Source organism: Dermacentor albipictus, chromosome 3 (assembly GCF_038994185.2).
Source record: "Dermacentor albipictus isolate Rhodes 1998 colony chromosome 3, USDA_Dalb.pri_finalv2, whole genome shotgun sequence".
Lineage (NCBI taxonomy): Eukaryota > Metazoa > Arthropoda > Arachnida > Ixodida > Ixodidae > Dermacentor > Dermacentor albipictus.
This window is the reverse complement of record NC_091823.1, coordinates 55,078,775-55,102,876: the sequence shown is the minus strand read 5'-3', so window position 1 is coordinate 55,102,876 and position 24,102 is coordinate 55,078,775. Positions and strand designations below refer to the sequence as shown.

The 24,102-nt window shown below is 47.0% G+C and overlaps 1 protein-coding gene across 4 annotated transcripts; it reads left to right on the top strand.

The window, feature by feature from the left end:
• Positions 1 to 389: 389 nt before the first annotated feature.
• Positions 390 to 23,041, top strand: LOC135899136 (para-nitrobenzyl esterase-like). Of its 4 annotated transcripts, XM_070535495.1 has the most exons (7): positions 390 to 940; positions 1,016 to 1,198; positions 9,222 to 9,334; positions 11,893 to 12,400; positions 17,138 to 17,716; positions 20,547 to 21,180; positions 22,840 to 23,041. In XM_070535495.1, the coding sequence occupies exons 4-7, from the start codon at positions 11,902 to 11,904 to the stop codon at positions 23,006 to 23,008; spliced, it is 1,881 nt and encodes a 626-aa protein (XP_070391596.1). In that variant the 5' UTR covers positions 390 to 940; positions 1,016 to 1,198; positions 9,222 to 9,334; positions 11,893 to 11,901; the 3' UTR covers positions 23,009 to 23,041. The 4 variants fall into 4 exon arrangements, with proteins under 4 accessions (XP_070391596.1, XP_070391598.1, XP_070391597.1 ...); XM_070535497.1 differs by lacking the exon at positions 1,016 to 1,198; XM_070535496.1 differs by lacking the exon at positions 390 to 940 and having other exon boundaries at positions 971 to 1,198.
• The last annotated feature ends 1,061 nt before the right edge of the window (positions 23,042 to 24,102 follow it).

Here is a 24,102-nt window from a genome sequence, read left to right as displayed (position 1 = left end):
ACAAAAGTTCACTAATCAGATTTTTCGTCAAATCACTTTCCCGCACATATTCCAGACTGGTAGCCTTCAGCTGTTAAAAAGCTGCATTTATTTCTTATTTATGTATTTTTAATATATATGTTCTCTTGGCGTAGATGAAGTTCTCGATTAAAAATTTGAATGAAATTCTGGGCCGTTACGAGCCACAACCACGATCTGAATTTGAGGCGCTCCGTAGTAAGGGCTCCTGATTTATTTGGCCAACTGGGGTTCAATAACGTGAAACTTAGTGCAAGTACGCGAGCGTTCTTCTTCTTCTTCATATTATTATTATTATTATTATTATTATTATTATTATTATTATTATTATTATTATTATTATTATTATTATTATTATTTCGTCGCTGCTTGCTGCCGTCAACGTAAAAGTGCCTGCCTCGCCTCCCTGCTCGTCATAGTTGGGCTGCCCTCTGCGAGGCAACAAGCTGGCAGCTACGACGACGGTTGCTGCGGTACGTGGACGACGTCCTCTCCCTGACGAACAGTAGGCAGGCGCACGGCCCATTATTTTTTTTTTTTTCGCAAGACTACTGCAGCACTACCCCGGGCAACGCTGGTGCGCGTGCGTCGCTGCTTGCTGCCTTCAACGTAAAAGTGCCTGCCTCGCCTCCCTGCTCGTCATAGTTGGGCTGCCCTCTGCGAGGCAACAAGCTGGCAGCTACGACGACGGTTGCTGCGGTACGTGGACGACGTCCTCTCCCTGACGAACAGTAGGCAGGCGCACGGCTCCTTCTTTTTTTTTCCGCAAGACTACTGCAGCACTACCCCGGGCAACGCTGGTGCGCGTGCGTCGCTTCTTGCTGCCGTCAACGTAAAAGTGACTGCCTTGCCTCCCTGCTCGTCATAGTTGGGCTGCCCTCTGCGAGGCAACAAGCTGGCAGCTACGACGACGGTTGCTGCGGTACGTGGACGACGTCCTCTCCCTGACGAACAGTAGGCAGGCGCACGGCCCATTCTTTTTTTTTTTTTTCGCAAGACTACTGCAGCACTACCCCGGGCAACGCTGGTGCGCGTGCGTCGCTGCTTGCTGCCGTCAACGTAAAAGTGCCTGCCTTGCCTCCCTGCTCGTCATAGTGGGGCTGCCCTCTGCGAGGCAACACAAGCTGCCAGTTCCAGTGACAGTTACTGCGTGCCACTAATGATTGCTGCGCTTCGCCCGGTGAGCGATAATAGCCGACAAGAATTACTTCAATGAACAGTTTTCCCCTTCTAACGCCTGTTTTGTAGATTAGTTTCCCTGCTGTTGTATATTAGCATATGTTTACATTATCCAACTAGTTCGCTGTGAACAATGGGAAAAGACGACAGCTGCATTTCCTGTCATAAGGCTCTGCCTACTGATGGAAAAATGATGGTGTGTGCTCAATGCAAATATTCATATCATCTAGGACAGTCATGTTCTAGAATAGCAGCTAACACTTTCACTACTATGGGGAATTCTAAGAGAGATGCGTGGGTCTGTAAAACGTGCACAAGTAACAAGAAACTAAACAGCGGCACAGAAACTGAACTGGAGGATAACAGTGGTTCTGAGTCATCACTGTTGGATGAGCTAAGGGAAATCCGAAAAAGTTTGCAATCATTGCCGATTCTGCATAAGAAGGTTGATTCTCTCCTACTACTGCGGGAAGAGTTCACGGCTGTATCGAAAACAGTTAAGGAACTCGAAGGATCGGTGTCGTTTTTTTCTGAGAAGTATGATTCTGTTTGGAAACAACAAAAGGACATTCAGGAACGTCAAATGTCTGATTGCGCTAAACTGGAAGCTCTGAAAACAACGGTGGTAACTCAGGCAGCAGTAATACAAAAGCTAGAAGAAAAGCAAAATGAAAGTGAGCAGTACAGCAGACTAAAGAATCTTGAGATCCACGGTTTGCCAGTGAAAAGTAATGAAAGCCTAACACAAACCATCACGCAAATGGCAGAAAATCTGGACCTCTCGGGGTTTTCATCTGACGATATTGCAGCCGTTCACCGCTTAAAAGTCAAAATCAGTGATACACCTGTGGTCTTCGTGCGCTTTAAATCTGTAATTTGGAAGGAAAAATGGCTTGAGGCGCGGGGAAAGCTGAAGAAACTACGTGAAAGTGCATCTTTTCCAAAGATCTACTTCAATGATAACTTGACCAAAGTTAACCGTGATCTCTTCTGGAAAGCGAGAACGAAGGCAAAAGAGGAGGGTTATCAGTTTTGTTGGACGAAAGGAGGCAAGATCTTCGTGAAAAAGAATGAAACAGCGTCTCTTGTTCGAATTGGTAAACAAGCAGACCTGGAAAACATTGCTTAGCCAACATGCCTTTTTCTTTCAGTGAACTACCAGACTTCAGTTCATTTAAAACAGAATTTCTGTGCAGCTCTGATCAAGATTTTACCATTATGAGCGTTAATATTCGAAGTCTTCGTAAATACTGGGACGAATTTAAATTTCAGGCTGAATCGGCAGCTAACTTTGTAGACGCATTTGTGATTACAGAAATCAATGTTTCCCAGGCTTGTCTTGATACGTTTACATTACAGGGCTTTTCCGCACATTTTGTTACACGAAGCGGGCGTCGTGGCGGGGGCATTGCTCTCTATGTAAACGACAACTGTGAAGTTTCTTCTATTGATGCATCTTTTGTACATGCCGAATCTATGATGGTCAAAGTTTGTAAAAGGTCATTTTCTGTCCATATATTATCGATATATCGACCACCCTCGCGCCTGTCACGTTTTCTTGCTGAGCTTGAAGAATCTCTGCGGCAGTGGAGCTCAGTGGACCAATTTTGCTTGATCGGAGACTTGAATATCAATATTTTATGCCCTGAAAAAGTGACTGTTTGTGATTATTTATCTACGTTGTCCGCTTATGGTCTGGAATGTACAATTGCAGCTCCTACTAGAGCGGAATTGGTTAATACTAGCCTAGTGCAATCTTGTTTAGATCACATAGCGGTCAGAGCTCCCTGCTGTTCATTTAGGTCATGTACTATTCTACAACGCATGGCGGACCACTATTTCGTAGCATGTCGTCTAGTTCTTCCAGACACGTCTAGAACGTTATCGGTGGAAACTGGATCTGGGCAGCGTAAATGCCTTGTCCCTACTGTTAATCAATCCAAGCTTGATAACCTTATCGTTTCGTTTGACTGGTCATCCTTAGCCAAAGAAGATTCTTCGGCCAAAGTGTATGAAAGGTTCTGCATGCAAATGAAAAATTTTGAATTGCGTTGCACACGGCTGATAGCTAAGCCGATAAGGAAGGGTCACTGTTGGATGAACACGGAAATTCTTGCTTCCATTTCGTATCGAGACAACTTGTGGAAACGCTGCAAAAGAAATCCCAGAAACCAAAGACTGCGATTAGAATACAAGTCGGCAAGAAATAGAGTTGTTGCTCTTCTGCGTGGCGCCAAACGCCGTTACTTTTTTTATAAATTCCAACAATCTTCAAATAATGTAAGCAAAACTTGGTCTTTGGTAAATCATCTCAGAGGAATGAGTTCCAATAGCCGTTCTATTTTCGGCGTTTTTCAACAACCTCCCACAGAAGTGGCTGATGCTTTCAACAGGCACTTTGTTAAAGCGTCCCAAAGGGCCCTCTCTCCATATACAAGCACTTCACCGTTAGGGCATTCCGTATCTGCGTCGGCTTTTCTTCCGAAAATTTTGAAGGGTGATCTGGAGGCAATTATTTTCAGTTTCCGTCCTAACAAGCCCACTGGATATGATGGAATTTCTTTACACACCATCAGGAGGAATTTCAATGCGCTGTCAGATATTATCCTTCATATACTGAATGGTTTTTTGGAAGGCGACGAAATTCCAGAATGCTTAAAAACTGCAGTTATTATACCACTACACAAGTCAGGGAAGAAAGATAGTATTGAAAACTATCGGCCAATTTCAATATTGCCGATTATTGCTCAGGTCTTAGAAAAATTTCTTTTCCACACTATGTCTTCTTTTCTTAACAAATTTTCTATCCTGACCAATCGACAGTTTGGTTTCGTTTTAGGGCGTGGTACTGTGGCACTGCTTGAGGAATTTTCAGATGAACTGTTTTCGGCATTTGATCAGAATCTTTTCACATGTGCGCTATTTTTAGATGTAGCGAAAGCGTTTGACACCCTGAATCATCAAATCTTGTTAAGTAAACTGCATTTTTGGGGATTTCGTGGGCCTTTTTACAAAGTCCTCGAAAATTATTTGAGCAACAGATTTCAGGTGGTCTCTACCGATGATAAGGGTATATTTAGTTCTAAGCTGTCGGTAAAAGCTGGAGTTCCTCAGGGGTCCATTTTGTCACCATTGTTGTTTAATATCTTTGTTAACGACTTCCCTTTGGCAATTTCGAAATGTTCAGTATTCCAGTATGCTGACGACACTGTATTATTAGCGAAACACCTTTCTTATAAAACATCCACTGAAATGTTGCAAAATGACGTGCACAAGGCAATGCTTTGGTTCTCTAATAATGGAATTGTTGTAAATGCCCAAAAAACAAAACTTGTTTGTTTTCGCTCCCCACTTAAGACTACTGTTATTAACTTGCCTCTCTACCTGCATGAGTCAGACTGTGTTCATTGTAAATGCGCACCTATTCCATACGTGGATTGTGTGAAATATCTCGGAATCTATTTCGATAGTAATTTATCGTGGCAACATCACTTATCACTTATTTGTTCCAAACTGAGGTCAGTAGCCTGGCTGTTATTTAATATCAAAAGTATTGCACCCTTGTGTGTAAAAAAGATTATAGCACAGGCACTAGGTTACAGTGTGTTAAGGTATGGCATTACAGTCTTTGGCTTTTGCTCGGATCGTTGGAGATGTAGAGTTGACCGGATTCTAAAAAACATTCTTAAAAACGTTGCGTACAATTCCCCAATAGTAACATCTGCAAACATCTTCCGTGAACTTGGGCTACCAAACTTCCATTCATTACTTATAGAAACAGTTGTCGTTAAACATTTCTGGAATTCCGATTTCAAACAAAAACGTGCCGCCGCAAGGGAGCTAAGAAAACATGTCCGTTATGTTGTTCCACGTTCAGCCACAAGGTATGGCGCGGCCAGACGCTGTGCTTATGTGCCTGACATATTTAACAAACTACCTGAAGAGTTATTTAACGCGACATCAAAAAGAACGCTCAAACACATCTTAAAACAGCTAGAGTAAAATTACCCTCTTGTACGTCGCTTTTTTTTTTCATCGCAATATTTACCTCTTCAATTTTTGTTATATGTAGATAAACAAATGTTATCTTGTTCTTAATTTTTTGCCTTTCATTTTTTTGTTTTTTTTCTTTTATTCATCTCTCATCAATTTTTGTACATCTTTTGCCTTGTTCATCATATTCATTGGCACGGTCCTACAAGCCAACTAAGGCTTAGACCGGCCTGCTTGTGCTGTTTTGTATATTGTGTGGCAATAAACATTATTATTATTATTATATTATTATTATTATTATTATTATTATTATTGCTTTTCACCCCCATCAAGAATACGGCCACAGAGGTCTGGTATCGAATCCGTGACCGCACGCTCAGCAGCAAAGGACCACAACTGTTGAGCCAGCTATCACATATGGACGCTCTGACATTATCAGACCAATACGAGGTACCAACTAAACCAAAGGATGCATTTAAGTTTACAAATGAAGGGCAATTTTCGCCTAACGGCATTATGGCCGTTAGGCGCAGCGTTATGGCCGCTTCTTCCACGGTTTCCGAATTTCCTGTTTTAATGGTGTATATGTGTTGATTGGCCCCTGCACTGTGTTGGCGCAAGCCCAGATTATGTGTATCAGGTCCGCCTGCTCATTACAGTCTTTACGTCTATCTCAATATTGTTCTGGGTAACAATGATAATAAGCGATCGCCTTTCGGAAGGTATACCTTCCGAAACGCGATCGCTTATTTGTTATACTTGTTTGTATTAGGTGCCAACCTGTCCCCTGCTGTTTAGTTTATGACGAGTGTTGTGGGGGCGGGTGGGGGGGGGGGGGCGCATAATACTGCCTCCCTAATCTGTAGTGTTTGGTAATTTGATTATATTTGACCATGCGGTCTTTCACCACACTCGGGCCCCGCGTTGTTCCTGCCCCTGCACGGCTCGCAAACCCTCGAACTAATGTGTGTGCGGTTTCGTTGGCCGGTAGGAAGGAGTGGGCTGGCGTCCATATGGCATGAACGTCACGCTCCTCGTGAAGGTTAGTCGGGATCTTTAGCGCTTCTTTCTAGACCCTTCCCTTAGCGAAGTTAGGGAGCGTGGTTTTAGAGTCACTCATTACGACGCTGGCCGTTGTGAAGGCGAGCGCCAGCGTTATGGCCGCTTCTTCCACGGTTTCCGAATTTCCTGTTTTAATGGTGTCGCTGGCAAGCTGGCGCTCCGCTGTATTTGAGGCGATAACTGCCATGTGTCGACCGTCGGCATATTCCGACGCGTCTACATAGACCACGTCCACGTCGTTTTCGAACTTCTTGTGCAGCGCTTACGATCTTGCATCCCTCCGTTCTCAGTGATGTTCAGGGTCCATGTTTCTGGGTAACGGGGGTATGATGATGCAGCCTTCGGTTTCTCTTGGGTTGTGCTATTTATCCTCGCTTTGGCCAGCGTACGTGATACCGAGAATATTCAGCATGTGTCTTCCCGTGTTCCTTTGCGCGAGTCTTTCGCATTGTGTTATCGTATGAGCCTCGATGAGATGGTGAAGCGGGTTGTGCACTCCTAATGCTTCGAACTTCTCGTGAGACGTGGTGATAGACAGGCCGAGGGCTTGTTTACATTCCTTTTTGATGATGCCGTCTATCTTTTGTTTATACGCCGCTTGTAAGCATGGGGTCACATACACTGTGCGGCTGACGACGAAGGCTTGGATGAGCCGCACTAGACTGTGTTATTTCATGCCATAGTTCTTGTTGGCGATATTTCGAATCAACCTCATGGTTTGCTTGGTGCTGTTATCTAATATTCTTATTGCTTCTCCGTTATGTCCGTTCTCAGATATTTGGAGTCCCAATACTCTTAGTTGTTTTACCTGGGGAACTGGGTGACCACCTGTCGAGATTGTTATGTTTGGTCGATCTTGATTGCGCTTGCATTCTCTGCTTGTAGGTCTGTAGAGCAGTAGCTCTGATTTTCGGGGAGAGCGTTTTAGGTCCTTCTTCACGTACCTCTCTACCGTATTGACTTGCTTGCTGTAAACTGTCTTCGATGTGTCTGTGGCTTCCGCTCGTCACCCATAGGGCGATGTTGTCCGCACACGGAGTGTACTGAAGTCCTTCGATACGTTCCAGCTCTCCGGTAGGCCGAGCTTCGCCACGTTAAATAGGAAATGGAAAAGCACCGAACCTTGTGTTGTTCCTTGCTTGCCTAGTTCTATTTGTTCGTATTTCGCGTCCCTTGCCATGACTATAGCTTTACGGTTAGCGAGGAAATCTTTCACGAAGTCGTATGCTCTTTGGCCTACGTGGAGGGTTAGCAAGTTGCCTTCTCTAATGCCCTCCAATGTTCCAATGCCTTCTGGTCGAGACACAGTGTGGCTTTTGTATCCAGGGTGCGTGTTTCAGCGCCGAAGATTTGGTTCTTTAGTTGCAGCATGATGCGTTGCGTCGAGAGTTTTGGTAGAAAGCCGATGATGGTGTGTGGGTTTAGCCCGTTGTCATCCATGTATCTGGCGAAAGGCGTTAGAAGTAATTTTTCCATGAATTTTCCGGTGTAGAACGCCAATGAGATGGGCCTGAGATTTTTACGTGTGGCCTTTTCCCCGGTTTGGGTATTAGTATGATTTGGGCGGTTTTCTATTACTGGGGTATGGTCCTTTCTCCCAACATTCGTTTCTTTACTTTGTGAGAGCAGTGATGGATTCGTCTTTTAGTTGCGAAGTGTTTTATATTTTACAGCATCGGGACCTGGTTTGGACTTCAGATTATGTCGTACAAGTTCGTATCGAATCTCTTCCTCCGTTATGGGGGTGTCGAGGTCGACGTTATCTTTCCCTTGGTACTCTGCTTAGCGAGTCTTTTTTGCACATCCTGCGTATACCTAGCGTAGATTTCGTAGGAGCTCTGTACCTGCATAGCTGTGTAGTATACGTTGCTGGTTTTGTCCTTGTGTCGTTTCCGTGCCTTCTGGGTCGAAGACACCTCGGAGTATGTTTCAAGTTTTGATCATTCCGAACTGTTTGTCCATGAGACTGTACATGGCTTCCCACTGCTGCGCGACGATTCTCTTTCTTGGGCGCCGGTTCTGCTTTTGACCTTTCCAGCGCCTTCGCAAGACGTTTTTGGCCTCCCGCATGCGTCGGAGTTTGCTATCCATTTCCTCCATGCCTACATCTTCGGGAACATTTTTGGTGGATTTCTGCACGCTACGCTGGTGTGTCTCTGGTCACTTCTGTCTTCGATGGTTTCTGTCGCATCGTCCTCGCGGAGCTAACGAAAGGTGTCCCACTCCGCTAGCGTTATTTTCCTGCCTTTCTTTTTACGCAGGCCGCGTTGTAACATTTTGTTCACAATGTAGTGATCGTTGCCTAGATTTATGTTCCTGTTGGCCCATTTTGGGCTGGCTATGTTCTTTATGAATGTCAGGTCCGACGTAGTGTCTCTGTGGAGGTTATTGCCCATTTTCATAGGGTCTTGCGGGTTAGTTATTAGCGTGAGCTCCTCGTGTGCGTGTCGTTCCACAAGTTGTGGCCTTGAACATTCTCGATGGTGTAACCCCAGGCCGCGTGCGGTGCGTTAATGTCGTCCACGATGATGAGTGCCTGTCTGCCAACTACGTTTAACGCTTTGCGGAAAAGCGAGGCAAAATTTACCTTTGGTCGTGTTGGCCTAGTAAACTAAGAGGTCCAAATTTCATAATTCGCAAGTTACAATCGAAAGATAAAGATTGGAGAGCCTGCATGATTTTATGAAAATGAACATTCTGCCCCCTTAACCATAAAAAAAATAAGTTAATTCAAATTCAATTTTGGTGAAAGAAAGGAGGTTTACTATTTTGTATTCAGAGTTGTTAAATCTCATTGATCCTAAAAAATATCTTGGACGGCAACGTTAATTATCGGTCGTATCTTCAACTTTTTCGTCGTACTAATCGCGTGGAGGCACGCCGGGCGCTGCATAAGGAGCGCGTGTCAGCGGCCGCTCGTGACGAGTCCTAATAGAAGAACGTTCGCTCGCAACGGCTCCTGTTCGCAGGTCCACCGCTTTTCGCCCTGCTCGGCCAGACTACTGCGTCCGCTCCACCAAACAGCCCTTCCACCTGCCAAAGGCTTCTAGTACCTGGACTCGGAGCTCGGAACGAGAGCAGCGTAAGCAACGATTTTACGTCGTTATAATACATTGGGGTGGTCGTTTGCGAGTGCTCTAGCACGCTCGTGGCAGCGCTCGTTACATTAGACTTAGCAAAATTGAGCGGTGAGAACACAGTGTCATGGTTCTTGCACAGCGCCGCGCGATGGTTGGGAGGCTCACAGGTGCTCTCACCTCCGACCTGCTATGGCAGCCGAGATCTCTCTTAGCCCCGGTCACATGGCTCCTGCAGCTTCCTGGAAGTCTGCCGTAGTGGTAGTGGTAGGGTGCGTTTGGCAGCCGTGTGACTTGTTTGTTCACAACAGAAGCAACGCTTACGCGTTCCCGCTTCTCGCCTCCGATCGCTCTGGCAAACGCTTGGTCGGAAAAAGCTCGTGCTTGGTTTCCCTGGCACTCATCTATGGAGTGGGTTCCGCCATCGTTCCAATCGGAGTCAGGGCGTGATAGGAACCAGCTGAATGTATGGCATTGGTATTTTATGTGCGTATTCTCTCATTTTCATTGGCTAAATTGAACTCGTGGCTGCGTTCTCATTTCAACTGCTTGAAGCGCCCTTAAATACGTTACCGAAAGTGAAACTGCGAGCTGGCGGAGTGCGTACGCACTCACTCAGTTGTTTGGTCAGGTCAGTGTTAGTCGACGGCCAACCGTGGTTTCACGATTGAACAGATCGAATATGAGTGTCAAGAGAGTTCTTACCATTCGCATTATCCAGGGTCTCCCCGCAAACATGAACCATGTCTTAAATTAAAAAAAAAGCCACCCTCGCTCATACGGTGTTAGTAAGCTCCTGGAGAAGGCGGCCATATTTCTTGTATTCCTATTAGGGTAGACACTAGTGCTCCTTGTTTAACAACATTGAGATTATCAATTTATGGGCAAAAGTGTAACTGTAAACGTTGTAGATCACGTTCAAACAAACCACTTTTGCAAAGTGTTACCCATTGTCTAGCTCGTTTACAGCGAAGCTGCATCCGTCCGTCCGTATCCATCCGTCCGTCTGTCTGTCGCCTGTACGCCGAAAGCTCCTCCGGCGCATCTCTATGCGAACGCTCGAAAAAGAGAAGAGCGCGATTGGCTTCGTCAGTAGTGAAGCCGTTGCTCTCAGTCGCAGTCGAGCCGGCGCGCAGCAGTTTCTTTCCGTCTGCGAAATGGGCAGGCCACGCGTCGCAGGCACTCCTGAGGAGCAGGCACCTTTAGATCAGGTGCCGAGGATCCGGCATCCTACCAAGCCGTCATTTAATGAACCGTCTGGAATACCCCAGTGATAACACTGTTGCAGCACGTTTCAGCTTCGCTGTTTAACCATCTGTACGGAGTGCTCGGGCAGTGATTTTTATCGTGCTTAAATGTAAGCCACTGCTGCCTGTACACATGCAAGCAGGGACATTTCAATGGTTTTGCGGGCTTTCCTTTTACGACGGAAATAAGAGCTGCGCAGGTGGCAACGTGTCAAAAACAACAGAATGTGTTATTTTGTTAGTATATTCTCAACAAGTTTCCTTGCATTGGCATTGTTATCCAAAAGTTACGAATTTGAAATATTTCTCAGTAATACCTAATGTTCTTATACTAAGGGCAGACAAGAATACAGAATTACAGGGGGTTTGTTCAGGAGGTCGCTAACAACAAGCAGTTTTTTGTCGCACAGAAAGCTGCGCGTTTTTTTAGTGAGCAGCTCTTAGGCGCCCATGCCTGCGGCGAGCGTCGGCGCCAGCGTCGTCGGTGGTGTAACCGAGCGAACGAGCATAGCGAAAGTTCAAAGCGAACGCGGAGCGCAGCGGGTGGATAGAAGACGCGAGGCGAAAGGCGGAGAGGAGGATGCAGCGCAACGAGGAGGCGGAAAGGGGAGGAGGGTATGGTGAAAAGGGTGAGGAGGAAAGCGGAGTGACGGCACGACCAAGCATGCATGCGGCCAGCGCGAAAACAAAGCGCTGGTGTCGGCTTCAGACCCACTGCGCATGCGCTACTTCTCCTGCCGCGGTGCCGCCGATGATGAATGCACTCCGCACGAGGCACGCATTCCCGTGTTCACGCTTTCTTTCTGAAAAATGAGCGACGCAACCGGTATCAACACTTCGTCTGCTGCTGCTGCTAAATGAGCTGCCGGAGCTGAGGCTCAGTGCCGCTGCCGAGAGCAGCTTGTCCTTCAGAATCAAATTCCTTGCCATAACATAAAAGAAATTCGCATTAAGAAGTATAGTAATCGTCGGTGAATATTTTTAACACGTGGTTTATGTTAGCTGGGACAACTGGTGTACTGGCGACAGCAACGATTGCATGGGCCTACGTTGACATTTTGACACCGCTGTATATTTGAGAATTCACAGGTCACACTGTTCAACGGGCCTTTCATGCATAACTGGCATTGTAAATTACCCCCTATCCATGCGAAAGATAACGTGGTCTCCACTTGGCGAAAGTAAACTAAGACAGGCTCAGCACGAATTTGTGCTACTTTTGATATCACTTTATGCTCATCGGGAACTGTTGCTGTAGGGCGCCGCCTGCAGCGGCCTTTAAGCTGCATCGCTGCACCGATATTTCTTCCTTGCAGCCTGAAGCGATGCAGGCGCCATCTGGTCATGAGCACGCCGGTTCGGCGGTCAACTCACGAGAAATCACCCGCACCGCCACTACGCCAAATCCCAGTGCTGCCCTTGCCTCCGCGCCGACGGCTCCTCCCTCGGCTAAATCTAAGGCCATCGACGGCTCTCGCCGGGCCTCCCAAACAGACAATAGTCCAAAGTTTGGGACTCGACATATTCTCATACTCTGCCTGGCCACTGCGGCATTCTTCACCGTGCTGATCGTCCTCAGGCTACTGCTGCGCGGTCAAGAGGCGCACCGGCCAGGGACCTGCTCTGACACCGAGGAGCAGCTGTTGGTGAAAACCTCGCTGGGCGAAATCAGGGGAGTCGCCGTCGAGACCAGCAATGGGCAGCGCGTGCGCGTCTTTCGCGGCATCCCCTTCGGCGAGGGCACGACGGGAGGCCGGCGTTTCGAGCTCGCCACTAAGGTCACCAAGCTACGCTCTCCTTTTGCGGCGGTGAAGCAAGGTCCTGGTACGCACGTTCCAATGTATTCCTCGATTATTGGTCTTGTAGTAGCCCGTAGCAGTAGTTTTCTTACCCACGTGAATATTTCCACTCGTTTCGTTGTTGTTTTTTTTTTTTTGTTATCTGTCCTCAACAAAGTGTTAAAACAGCCTATGAATGGTACTCCCTTCCAGTCAGTCGTGTCTTGTGTACAAACCACCAGAAATTACGGGAAATGCTAGCACGTCATATCGCACACAAAAAAGAAAAAAAATCGCACGGGAGGTGATCTGTGCGCGTACCTCAAATACTGTGCAAATTGCTGTATGTTCTACTTTTAATGTTTGTTAATGCTGCTAAGTAAGCATTGTATGATACACGGCGAATTAAAGAACTCTTTGACTAGTAACATATAATTAATGATAACATGTAGTCTTTCATTTCCGATTGTTTCCTTTGTTATTTTTTACTGTCTTAATTTTCAGAGCTATTGAAAAATAAGTCGGTGCCACGTTTTACCTAACAGCATAAGGTTCTTAAAGGGAACATAAATGAAATTAAATTAGATGTGCTGGCGCCTACAAGCGATGCCAGCTACTCATGTTCTCCTTATTGTCAGACTTGCTTAAAACGACTCACGTTTCAGACAAATATAAAATAAAACGTTGTGGTAACATATTAAATACTAAGGTTCTTGTACATACTCAGCTCCTACTGGAGTTTTCGGGCAGTGTAAATTACAACAAAGACATGCGTTATCTTTAATTATGTGCTGCGTACTTTACTTAAACAACAAAGAGTTACTAGACCATGCTCAACTGGCTTTAAGTTTTACCTTTTCACAGCTACTGTCTCTGAACTTTAGTGAGCTCGCAGTTTGCACCAAAACTCTAGCTCACACTGCAAACATATTTGCCTGGGATCTTACAATCGCAGGATGTTGGATGAATCAGCAGTGTGAATAACGTTTGTGCTGTTTGCAATCTGTGACGACCGGACATAACAGAAAGGGTTGATCTTCCGCTGGTACAGAATGCATGGAGCTGCTTGAACGGCTTAGTGTGAGGTTGATGGCTTATGCGTAGATATTGTAGCTTACAGCCTAAATTTGCGAGAGCACAAAGAAGAGCGACACGATGCTTGGCTAGCACAGCCACCTGTATGGTTGACTCTTCTTTGTACTGTCATTAACTTTAGGCTCTACGCTATGGACTAACCATGCATTGAGGATACGCTTTGCACGCAGGTGAAAATCGAGATTTTCATTGTCCTCTTCTACTAATCGGCACGCGTCAGATTCAGTGTGAAAGCGGGAGTTACCTTCGCTGACTTTCAGTATCGCTTAATTATATTTTTCTTTAATTCTCTCGTGATCATGCCATCTCGTGCGGGTATTGATGGGAGAAGTCACCAACGCGGTATATCTAAAAAGAATGTTCCGGTTGCAATGAATAGAACCGTGGTTTACGTCCCAGATCAACAAACAGTCTTGGGGATCACCGAATTCAAACACTCCACGTTAACCATGGCCGCTTACAACGTACACCAGCAGCGTACACCAGGAGCATTTTCGCATTTATCCAACAATGTGCCTGCGGCAGACGGGAGTCAAACACATACGCAGCTGCACAACTACACAGACAATGAGGCAACAGGCGAATGTCCTTTTCGTTATATGATGTGCGCAGCACTAGTGTCACCTGTACATTTCTGAGAACACACTTCACACACACACAAAAAAAAAAAAGAAACCAGATAACTGGGCACTCTTGTCCAAAGGACGAAGCACTGAAAGCTACAGCAGCGATCAGTGTTGCGCTAAAGCTCCTCAGACGGTGGTCTAAAAATACGCGGGGCCAACATGCTGGCGCGACACAGGGCGCGAGGAAACTTCTGCTGCGCACCAGAAACAGGCCCCCTGGCAGCTACCAGGCGTCTCACAACGCTGGCGCAATGAGGAGCACCGCCACCGGCGTTGCAGGCGTCGCAGCTCCCTGATGAACGAGATGCGAACGAAAGAAAACGATCAGCGTTTTGTAGCTTTCTCTGCTCAGACCACAGTATGCTCTAAAGTGTTGTATGCACACAGGTGATGAGCTCGAACGCTATTGAATTTTTTTTTTTTTTGCGCACGACGACCATCCCAGCAATTGGAGGCGGAACGCTGCTTTGGCATCAGCTCCAGAGCAGATTGAGCGGACCATGAGTTCACGTCGCTTCGTCAATTTCGCAGCGGAACACGCTGCGTGTCTCTCGCGTCTCGGGGTGGCTTCTAACACCCCACGCGAGGGCCGCGCGTACATTGTTGTGTTGGTAGATTGACAGCGCAGCGGTGGCACCTGGGCTGACGGCATGAACGCGCCTAGAGGATCCACCAAGGAATTTTAAAAAATCAATAGTGATTTAGCGGTAAATGCGAAGAAAGGCGAGAGGCAGTGGTGCTGGTAACAACTTTATTACAATTCTGCTCAGGTAAGATCTGGCCAGCCCGAGTCAAATAATGGCCTCTCACGACGAGCGACTCTCTCGGCCCAGGCAACGAGGGCTTGTTGTAGTCTTTGGTCGGGCGTTCTGAGCAGCTCCTGCCACCTCTGTAGTGAGGGAGGTGGTAGGAGCAACCTGAGAGGGGGTAAGCCCTCGCACCCCCAAAGAAGCTGATGTTTGGCATAATGCGAGAGAAATGCGTGATCATTACGTAGCAGCACTTTGAGGTTCCAGATTTATGATTTAAACCGCGTTCATCAGAATGCGAAGTGCTGTTCAGGAGCTCACTCGATACACATCCTGCCTCTTCGAGGAGCGAAGTGCAAGTGACGGTGGTCCGGTGGTCAGTAGCAGATCACCATAAGAAATAATATGCATATATATTACATTAACCTAGGGGCCCACTTTTTATTAGTCATAATAAAGCCAACAAACAAAAGGCACCAAGGGTGTTATAGGGGAAATTATAGTGATTAACCGAATTAATGAGGCAAATAATTAATGGGAAGGAAAGTGGAAGACAAAAAACAGCTGGCCGCAGGTGAAATACGAACGCACATCTCTGCATCACGCCTTGCGTGGTATATATATATATATACACACACGCTCATCTAAGCTCTCCCGTCTCCTACCATGGCACTGACTTCGGAACGTGTTGTGAACTGATGCGGAGTGCAGCGGATGGTGTTGTTTGTGCTTGCGATACCCAGTGGCCCAAGTTGCCGTCAAAGAGGTTCATCACAGAGCGGCACATAACGAGTGTCACGTGCCCTGTAGCCAATGGGGCACATCCTTATGGACTGGAACACATTCTTATACTGCACTATCTTGGGGTTGCATAATCCTGAGAGCGACGGATGGTGTGTCACGCTGACAGCAGTTCGTCCCTGCGAGAGTAACAGCAACACGCACGGCGGCAACATGGCGTAGACCCCCACGCTGTTTCAAAGCAACGTAACGAGTGCGACACCAGTCACCGGTTTGAGTAGAGCGAGCAGAAACTGTGCGCATCTTCTCTCTCCCACACTTTCCCAGCCACCAGTAAAAGGCACTTATTTGCTTTGGGAACGCCAGAACTTGGGCAAACTGGACTCACCGCCTAGTTCTGCCCCACGGGAACTTGGCGGTGCGCTGATGAGCGCGCGTCTTGGAGACCATGTGCGGCTGGAGCAAATTTGGGCGAGACGAGATGGCTAGTAGCTTCACGTGTGCGGCTTTCACGGGCACCTAGTGCTCTAGTGCTGGAGGTCACGTAATATTATGTTCGATGCGATTTATATGGCGTATAAAACTACGAACGTTACTTGCTGATATTACTAATAATTTGTTTTGCCTAAGAATGCCTTGTTTTCCGTGCAAAACTGCCACTTTTTCAGACTTAATAATCTCCAGGATTTGCCCGCATTTTTCGTTTTGCTCTATTGTCGGGATTGGTCGACTTTCTTGAACTGCACTGCCTTCGATAAATGCCCAGGCAAGCGGTCAGATAGTCGCCAAAGAGTAGTTCCAGAAGACTAGATTTAACTTGCCAACTGTGTGTGACGTCAGGCAGCTCGCCTCCGCCAGTCAACCTCCTCTTACGCCATCCCTTTTCCACGGCCTATCGGGGTGAAGCTCTTGGGAACTTGGCCTTTCATTGCTGCCGGGCCATTCATGGGTGTTGTTCAGTACACGGTAACCTTTAGGGGCTTTAGGGTAACTTTGGGGTGCCTATACAGTCACAGTTACCAGCATGCTAGAAGGAACATACGGTTTTTTAAGGCCAAGCGCTTCTCACTGTGCTTCAAGTCTGTTGTCTTCATGTATGAAGGATGGCTAGGGTCCCTGGCGCCCGACCACACAATTTTCAAGGCGTCACTTGCGCTTACTACCTCGGTTAGTGCAGCTGCCCGCGCGCTCGCCTCGTAGCCCATACGGAATGCCCGAGGTGGTCTAACCTTTTTACGCACTCCTTAAGGTTAGTTATATTAGTCTAATTGCACGTTGAGCTGCTGTGCATATTTTCTTGGGAATTTTCATCCTGCTGCCTTCGAACCTAAATACTGGCACGTGAAACTGAAACACACTGCAGTAGACGTAATCAAAGCAAGACAACCAGAAAATGCCTCTTGCGTATCACGTGAACAGGGCCTACATTTTCTTTTTTGTTTTTTTTTTATCTCAAGGCTGTTTGATTGTCACATGACGATCATTCCTAGCTCTTTTCGCCCTAATTGCACTCGGAAAAGCTACCAACGTGAAAAGGTATTACAACGCTTTAACCTGTCCTTTTTCCGGCAGCGTGCTTGCAGCCATCAATACACGTCCCGGTACTGCGGTCGGTCACTGTCATGTCGGACAACTGCCTCACCCTGAACGTCTGGGCTCCCAGCCGCTGTTCGATGGAGAAGGAGGAATCACTACCGGTGCTGTTTTTCCTGGGCGGCTGGATGTTTCACGTGGCCAGCTGGAACGGTCTCTTCGATTGGAGCAACATGGCGAGCCATGGCCGCGTGATCGTCGTGTCCCCTAACTTCCGGCTCGGCGCTCCCGGCTTCCTGCACCGCAACGGAACCGGCCCGGACAACGTGGGCGTCGAAGACATCCTGCTCGCTTGGCATTGGACCAAGGAGCACATCGCGTCGTTCGGTGGCAACGCCAGCAACGTGGTGCCCTTGGGTCACTCGAGTGGCGGCTTTGTGGTCTCCGCCTTGCTCGCCAGACCTGAGCTGTTCGATGCGAACCGGTCGGTCATCCTGTCGCAGAGCATGCTTACCATAACTCCGGATAACAGTGGAGAAGCAGGAGTGGGCAAAACCGAGTTCCTCGGACAACTTTGCTGCAACAGGTCGTCCTGCGCCGCAGGTCGGTCCATTCCAGGCAAGTTATAAGCTACCACGCCCTCGACTTGTTGATTGGTAATTTGTATACTTTCACTTCACAGCGCAGACGCTATGGGAGGCAACGAATAAAGACATTCGCGTGTGTATGTTCCTTTCTCGGTACTTTAACGATAAATTATTCTCTGAGCCTAATGCGGAAAATTTGCGCATACCCGAAGGTCTCTCGTTCGCTACTGCTGGTTATAAAGTGAGCAAACAACTGTGCGAAAGTGAGGGCATGCCCCCTCGTTTTCCGGCATCAACGCTAGGTGCAACACGTACTCGGCTTCAGTCTCCGTTATTGCAAAAGTATCATGTCAAGTGCGAAGGGTTTAATGCGCCACAAAAGTTTACTGCCCACCGCGGATTAATTTGCAAGAAGGATGAACTCATCTGTTTTGATTTCTAATGACGATTTAATTCGCACTGATTGGCTTCGCATGCGTGGCATCACTAGTGTGATATTTACCCTTAATAAGGGATTTTCACAGGCAATAGCGGTTTAGGGGATTTCCACAGGGGACAGCGGTACCTGCTGGCATGCGCAGATACATAGCGCCCTGCGGGCAACATCGAAAAATGCGCGGATGTTTCTACGACAAACAAACTAGTCAACAAGCAGAGAGCCCACTATGCCTCGCTACATACAACGCCGCGTTTGCGCCGCTGCAAGGGACGCAGCTTCATGGGTGCTGGATGGATGGTGGATGCAGTGGGCGTCTCCTTTCAAATCGGATAATCGTTTACGCCACCAAGCTTTTGTGCTCATTTCTCCTAGTGTCCTACCTATCTTTTTTATAAAAAACACATACACAGACAACGAATTCCCAGCATCAAACTTTCTGAATCACTACTGGTGACTTTGTGCGTTTGCGTTGTTTGTGATCTCCCTACTTTACTGCCACCAAACTGACAATCGCCTCTTGCTAATCTCAATTGGGCACCTCTTTACTGTCCCCCTGCTATCCATGAACCCAGGGATTTCAAGGAAGACAGAGGACCCTCAACCAACAGCTGGATAGATATCTTCATATTCTAATAAAGCATGTTCCGTAGTTTCCTATAGTTTTGCCGCAGCAAGCACATGCTTCTTTTTCCTTAGTGTACCTCGCTTTATAACTACGCATTCGAAGGCATCCTTATCTCGCCTTGAGAAATAGGCAGCTTTCCTTTGAGTTGTCGTAAATTCTTCCTTTCCTGATTTCATTTGTTCCTCTTAGGTAGTTACTCATAGTCGGTTTCTTTTCCATTGCCGCCACCCTAGAGATTTTCTAAACCTCTCTGACTTCGCGTTTGACGTTCTTTGTTGTCAGGTTGCTTACGATACCGGTCACATAATTGCCGGTAAGCTTCCTAGTTCTTTTCCTCCACTGTCAGTCGATGTTGTTTTTGTGTACAAAACACCTCAACACTCTCGCAACCCATTTACTTTTTTTCATATTGCGCAGTCATTCTTCAGACTCAATTTTACTTGAAGCTTCCCTCACTTCCAAACTAGTGCAGCCCGTATCACCCTGCGCAGCTTTGTTTGTAGTCTTCTCTATACAGTAACAAGTTTCAACGCCATCAATGATTTCCGCCACAGGACAGCTGGCTCGTTGGGACACGAGTTGAAAGGCCTTATCAGCTGAGTAGGGGCTCCTGTTTATTTAAATGTATTCGCTTTACTTCAACACCGTATTGTTGAAGACCTCGAAAAAAAGCGTTCTGATGACTTGACGTGGTCCGTGACCCTCAATGACAGGCTGTAGGCCGAGTATAAGGTGAGGTGTTGCATGTTCAGTAGAGCCGTTATAGTCCTACTAAGATGACCGGCAAACGTAATACACAGGTATAGTATAAATACAAGGGAAACAATGCATATATAGAACATATAAAATACACGTGTGTATGATGCAATTGTAACAGAAAGAAAAAGAAATAACGGTAATTACGCATGCACATCATGCATAAATAAGTCAACAAAGCTGTCATGCGACAATGCACAACACACATTTCGACTAATGCCCTGCAACAAAAAATGCAATTTTGATTTTTGTGGAAACAAAGAAAGGAGAGAGCACGATAACGAATGTTAGACAGTGTAGATTTTGTAAACACGACCATAGTCTGAAGCGTCACATTTAGTACACTTAAGTAGTTCTTGCCTGCGGCATCTCCCAGAGTTCGCAGTTGCGTGCGCTATTAGTGCTTGGCCACAAGAATCGGACATATGAATTTAACTCATTTTTTTTTCACGACAGCATGGATGTTGTGTATCTTACTCTGTGTCCTATGCTTTCAAGGTACTTGTCTACAACACGTGACAGATTGTTTTTTGTTGCTGCCAGCTTGAGCTAAAAAAAATTGCGAAGTTTTTGTGCCACAAACATGATCTAATTACGAGGCACGCCGTAGTCAGTGGTCGAGGAATAATTTGAGCCACCAGCTTGGATTCCTTAACGTGCACCCAATGCATAGTACACGGAACATTTTTCGCATTCCGCTCCCTTCGGAATGCGGCCGCCGTGTCTGGAATCGAACCCTCGACCTCTATCTCAGCAACGCCACGCCATAGCCACTGCTCTACCGCGGCGAGTCGCCCCCTTGAGATATTTGAGACAAGACGTTTAGAGCTGATTTCGGGATAACTGTCTTTTAAACTCAATTGCCTTGGGAAAAGCGCAAGAACGCGTGCAAGGGGACACGTTCCAGCTAAGAGATGTTTTGGACGCGGAAGATGGAAAATGGCCGTTGAACAATTGTTGAATTACTGTGTGGCACGCGAGAAACCAGAGCCACTGTCCATGAAATGCTGATGCAGCGATTCTCTTTCGTTTTCGTTGCAGAATACGTCCGGTGCCTGGCCCTCCTTCCAGCGGCAAAGCTGGTGAACATGTTGGAGTTGAGATTTGCGTTGGCTCAGATAAACCTCGGCGGCGGACCTTTCTTTTTCGCGGACGCCAGGAAACTTCCGAATGACCGGAGCTTCTTCGCCGGCAAAGATCTGTTGTTCGGGAACACCATTCACGAGGCGGACCGCGTGCTGGCGTTCGGCATAGCATTGGAGAACTGGACGGACATTGGGGTGCGCGACATCGTCAAGTTCCTGGCTCGCCAAATCGGCTTTCCGGAAGAGGAGGTACTGAAATACATAGGCCCCCTCCTGGGCCTCGACGACGAAAGCGCATCCAGGTTCGAGAAATTGGAGAAGCTGAACGGTCTCTTCACGAAGGGGGCATTCCAGTGCCCCATGCTGCAGTACGCGACAGAAGCGGCGAAGGGTGGTGCGAACGTCCGCTTCATGGTTTTGGCGGAGGAGAAGATGGACGCTGCTGATCGCGCCACCAGCGACGGGATCGCCACGTACGGGGACGACCTGCGCTTACTGTCGGGTGACCCAACGTACCAGAGTTTAACGACGGCCCAGAGCAACCTGTCCCGCACCATGATGGGTCATGTGGCGGCGTTTGCGAGCTCAGGGTAAGACTGAACGCGCTGCCAACATTTGTTCGCGTTACGCCCCGCGTCTGTGCCGGGACGGCCGTTATCGACCACCGTAAGGGGGCTTTATCGACCGTGACTTATCGTGCATTGCATGGTAAACTTCGTTTACGTCCTTGGTGCACCAGTCTTTCCAAGACATCGGAGCAGAGAAAATGCCACACAAATGTAGTAACGCGGTGCGGGAGCAGCTGCGTTGGCGCGCGTGTTAACTGCGGAGTAACTATAGCGCGAACACTGCCCTTTTTCCCCACAGCTTGTACCACAGTCTAGCTATTTCTTTATTTATTTATTTTATTCCAAATACCTTCAAACGCGAATGCATAGTAGAGGGGAGTGGTTACAAATGAACGGTAAGTTATACAAAGTATGACAAAAGAAACGGTAACACAAAAACTATTAAGTCAGAATACAAGAAATAACGACAAAACCAGACACAAGCAGCGTGATACAAACAAAATGACCCTCAGTATGGCACACTTAGTTACAATGAAAAAATATGAATAAGGATTGTCTGAACAAAGCATGATCCGTGATGGAAACAAGATTGGCAGGAAGGTGGTTCCAGTCACGTGAGGTGTTCGGTATGAAAGAGTGTAGAAATGAGTTTGTGCGAGATGGATGCACACCCTACTATACTAATGCCGTCAGCCCGGGATTAAAGGTGCGTAGGTGGAGGAATGTGCTCAGCGTGTGGACGATGATTATGGTAGACTTTCTTCTGAAATAAGCTTAAGCGCAAAACTTTTCTGCGTAGCGTTAACTGAGGCAACGCTAAACTGGCTTTCATTTCTGTTATGCTGGATGTACTAAAATAATTGGCTAGTAAGAAACCTGTGGCGTTATTCTGAATCAGCTGAAGTGTATTGATAAGTTTATAACGGCCAGGGTCCCAAACAGCAACGGCATGTTCTAATTTTTAAACCTCCGGGTGTGTGGTAGCGGTAGCGGGATCAGAACAATGACTTTCTGGTTTCGCATCCACCGTGGTTGCTCAGTGGCTTTGGTGTTGCGCTGCTAAGAACGAGGTCGTGCGATTAAATCTCGGTCATGGTGGGCGCATTTAGATGGGGACGAAATGCAAAAGCGCCCGTGTACTTATATTTAGTTACACGTTAAAGAGCCCCGAGTGGTAAAAATTAATCCGGAGTCCCCCACTATGGCGTACCTCACCAATATATCTTTGTTTTGGCAGGTAAAACCCCATAATCAGATCTGTCCGGTTTTGCATAATATAGCCGTAGCTAGGGCAGTTATCGCTTCCCGAAGACTCGTGGCTACCTTCAGGCACGTTTTTCTTAATTTTTTTTTTTTTGTAGAGACGAACATGGACAATGAGTTTGGTATCAAGACTGTTTTCTAGCACAGTGAAGCTCTGCAACCAAGGTACTGCTATAACTGTTGTTGTCGCATTTGCGTGTGTAATGCACGGGCTTAAGACCCATAAGGCGCCCGATACCTTTTAAAATGCGGCCATTGTCGATAAACTGAAACGGCTCGCGGATATAGGATCGGCTGAGGCTCGGCAATAAAATTCATATATTTTTCTTTTCGAGATTCCGTCATTCTGCCAGGAAAGGCATACAATGTTTTCCCCCTGCAAACACGTGACGATGGACTACCTTAATCTGTTTCCAGGAATCCGGGGCACATTTCTGCTGCAGCAGAGTGGCCTCCATTCACGGAAGCCGAAAAGAAGGTTGTCCTGCTGAACAGTTCAGTGGTGTGGGCTGAGGCCCAGTGGCGAGCAGAATCCTGCAGCATGCTGATGCAAATAGTGTCCCATGTTTTGTCTGGCGGTTTGTAAGTGCGCCGTTATAAAAATCGATTCCTTCTCGTCTCCTGGCTTTTCGCCTTACTGCGGCAGCTGTATAGTTTAGCCCAGGATACCGAGCGGGTGGCGAAAGCGGCACGGGTGTGTGTGCACAAGTCAGCAAGTGCTCCGGTCTGCAGCAGTCTAAGTATATGTGTTCTGGAAGTGGCGGATCCATGAGGCGCCGGGTAAGGCCCTGCCTACTGATGTGTATGTATACATAGCGACTAAACTCTGCACCACCACAAAGCGTTCATAAAATGTCAGTCGGGCAATGCGTGCCTTTGCCGTTAGCAGCCTTGTTACAACAAATATCTGGCACGTTGGCGGCTCTACGTGAAGTGCAAGTCGGAGTGAAACCGGGCGAGTTGGTTCATGTTGTGCATTGTAAAGAAACAGTTACAGCATCACAAACAAGCGCACGTCCTGCATTTTCTCTTTCCATGTGTCTTCTGTTCGAGATGCTGCATTTTTACCGCGGAGGATATGGTAACGCATAGCTCTGGCAGCAATATGTGTTTGTGATCGTGACTAGTTTTTTTCCCCCGAAGTTAGAGAAGGGAACTTGAGCTTCTTCATTATATTAATTTCATTAACGATGTCTAATTAGTAAAGGATTTAATCTTTGCTGTGAATGTATTTAAAGAATAAGCTGCGCCTTTTGTTCAATAGTGTCTTTATCGCACTCGTGGTCCACGGTTTTCTCTGTCTTCTAGGCCATAATTGATAAGGGTGTGGCCACCCTTATGAAGTTCATATATTTCTCGCTGAGCACAAAATTGTTTTGGGGCTGGGCGCATGATATATTTGCTGCAACAGCATCACGGTCACTGATGACGCAGAGTTTGAAAAAGAGAGACCCCAAAATTGTAGCGGAGGCGGCATGCCGTCTTGTTGGGAACTCTACAAATTGATACAATTGCTTGGGCGGCGTACATTCCTGGGATTGCCACATTGTTGCAGTTTGGTTTGGTGACAGGTACTGATATCGTAAATCACGGCTGAAAACAATACACCTATTGCTTAATATGTCTTATCTCAAGATGGCCGTGCCGTATTATCAAACTTGTGTGTTCTGGTTTAACATT

Excerpts from the sequence above, each read along its gene's own strand:
- LOC135899136 (XM_070535494.1), top strand. The coding sequence starts at position 6,819 with ATGATGCCGTCTATCTTTTGTTTATACGCCGCTT. Across the intron at positions 6,853-9,221 it reads CTTTTGTTTATACGCCGCTT|GTCCACCGCTTTTCGCCCTG; the intron begins GTAAGCATGGGG and ends TCCTGTTCGCAG. Across the intron at positions 21,181-22,839 it reads GCGGCGTTTGCGAGCTCAGG|GAATCCGGGGCACATTTCTG; the intron begins GTAAGACTGAAC and ends ATCTGTTTCCAG.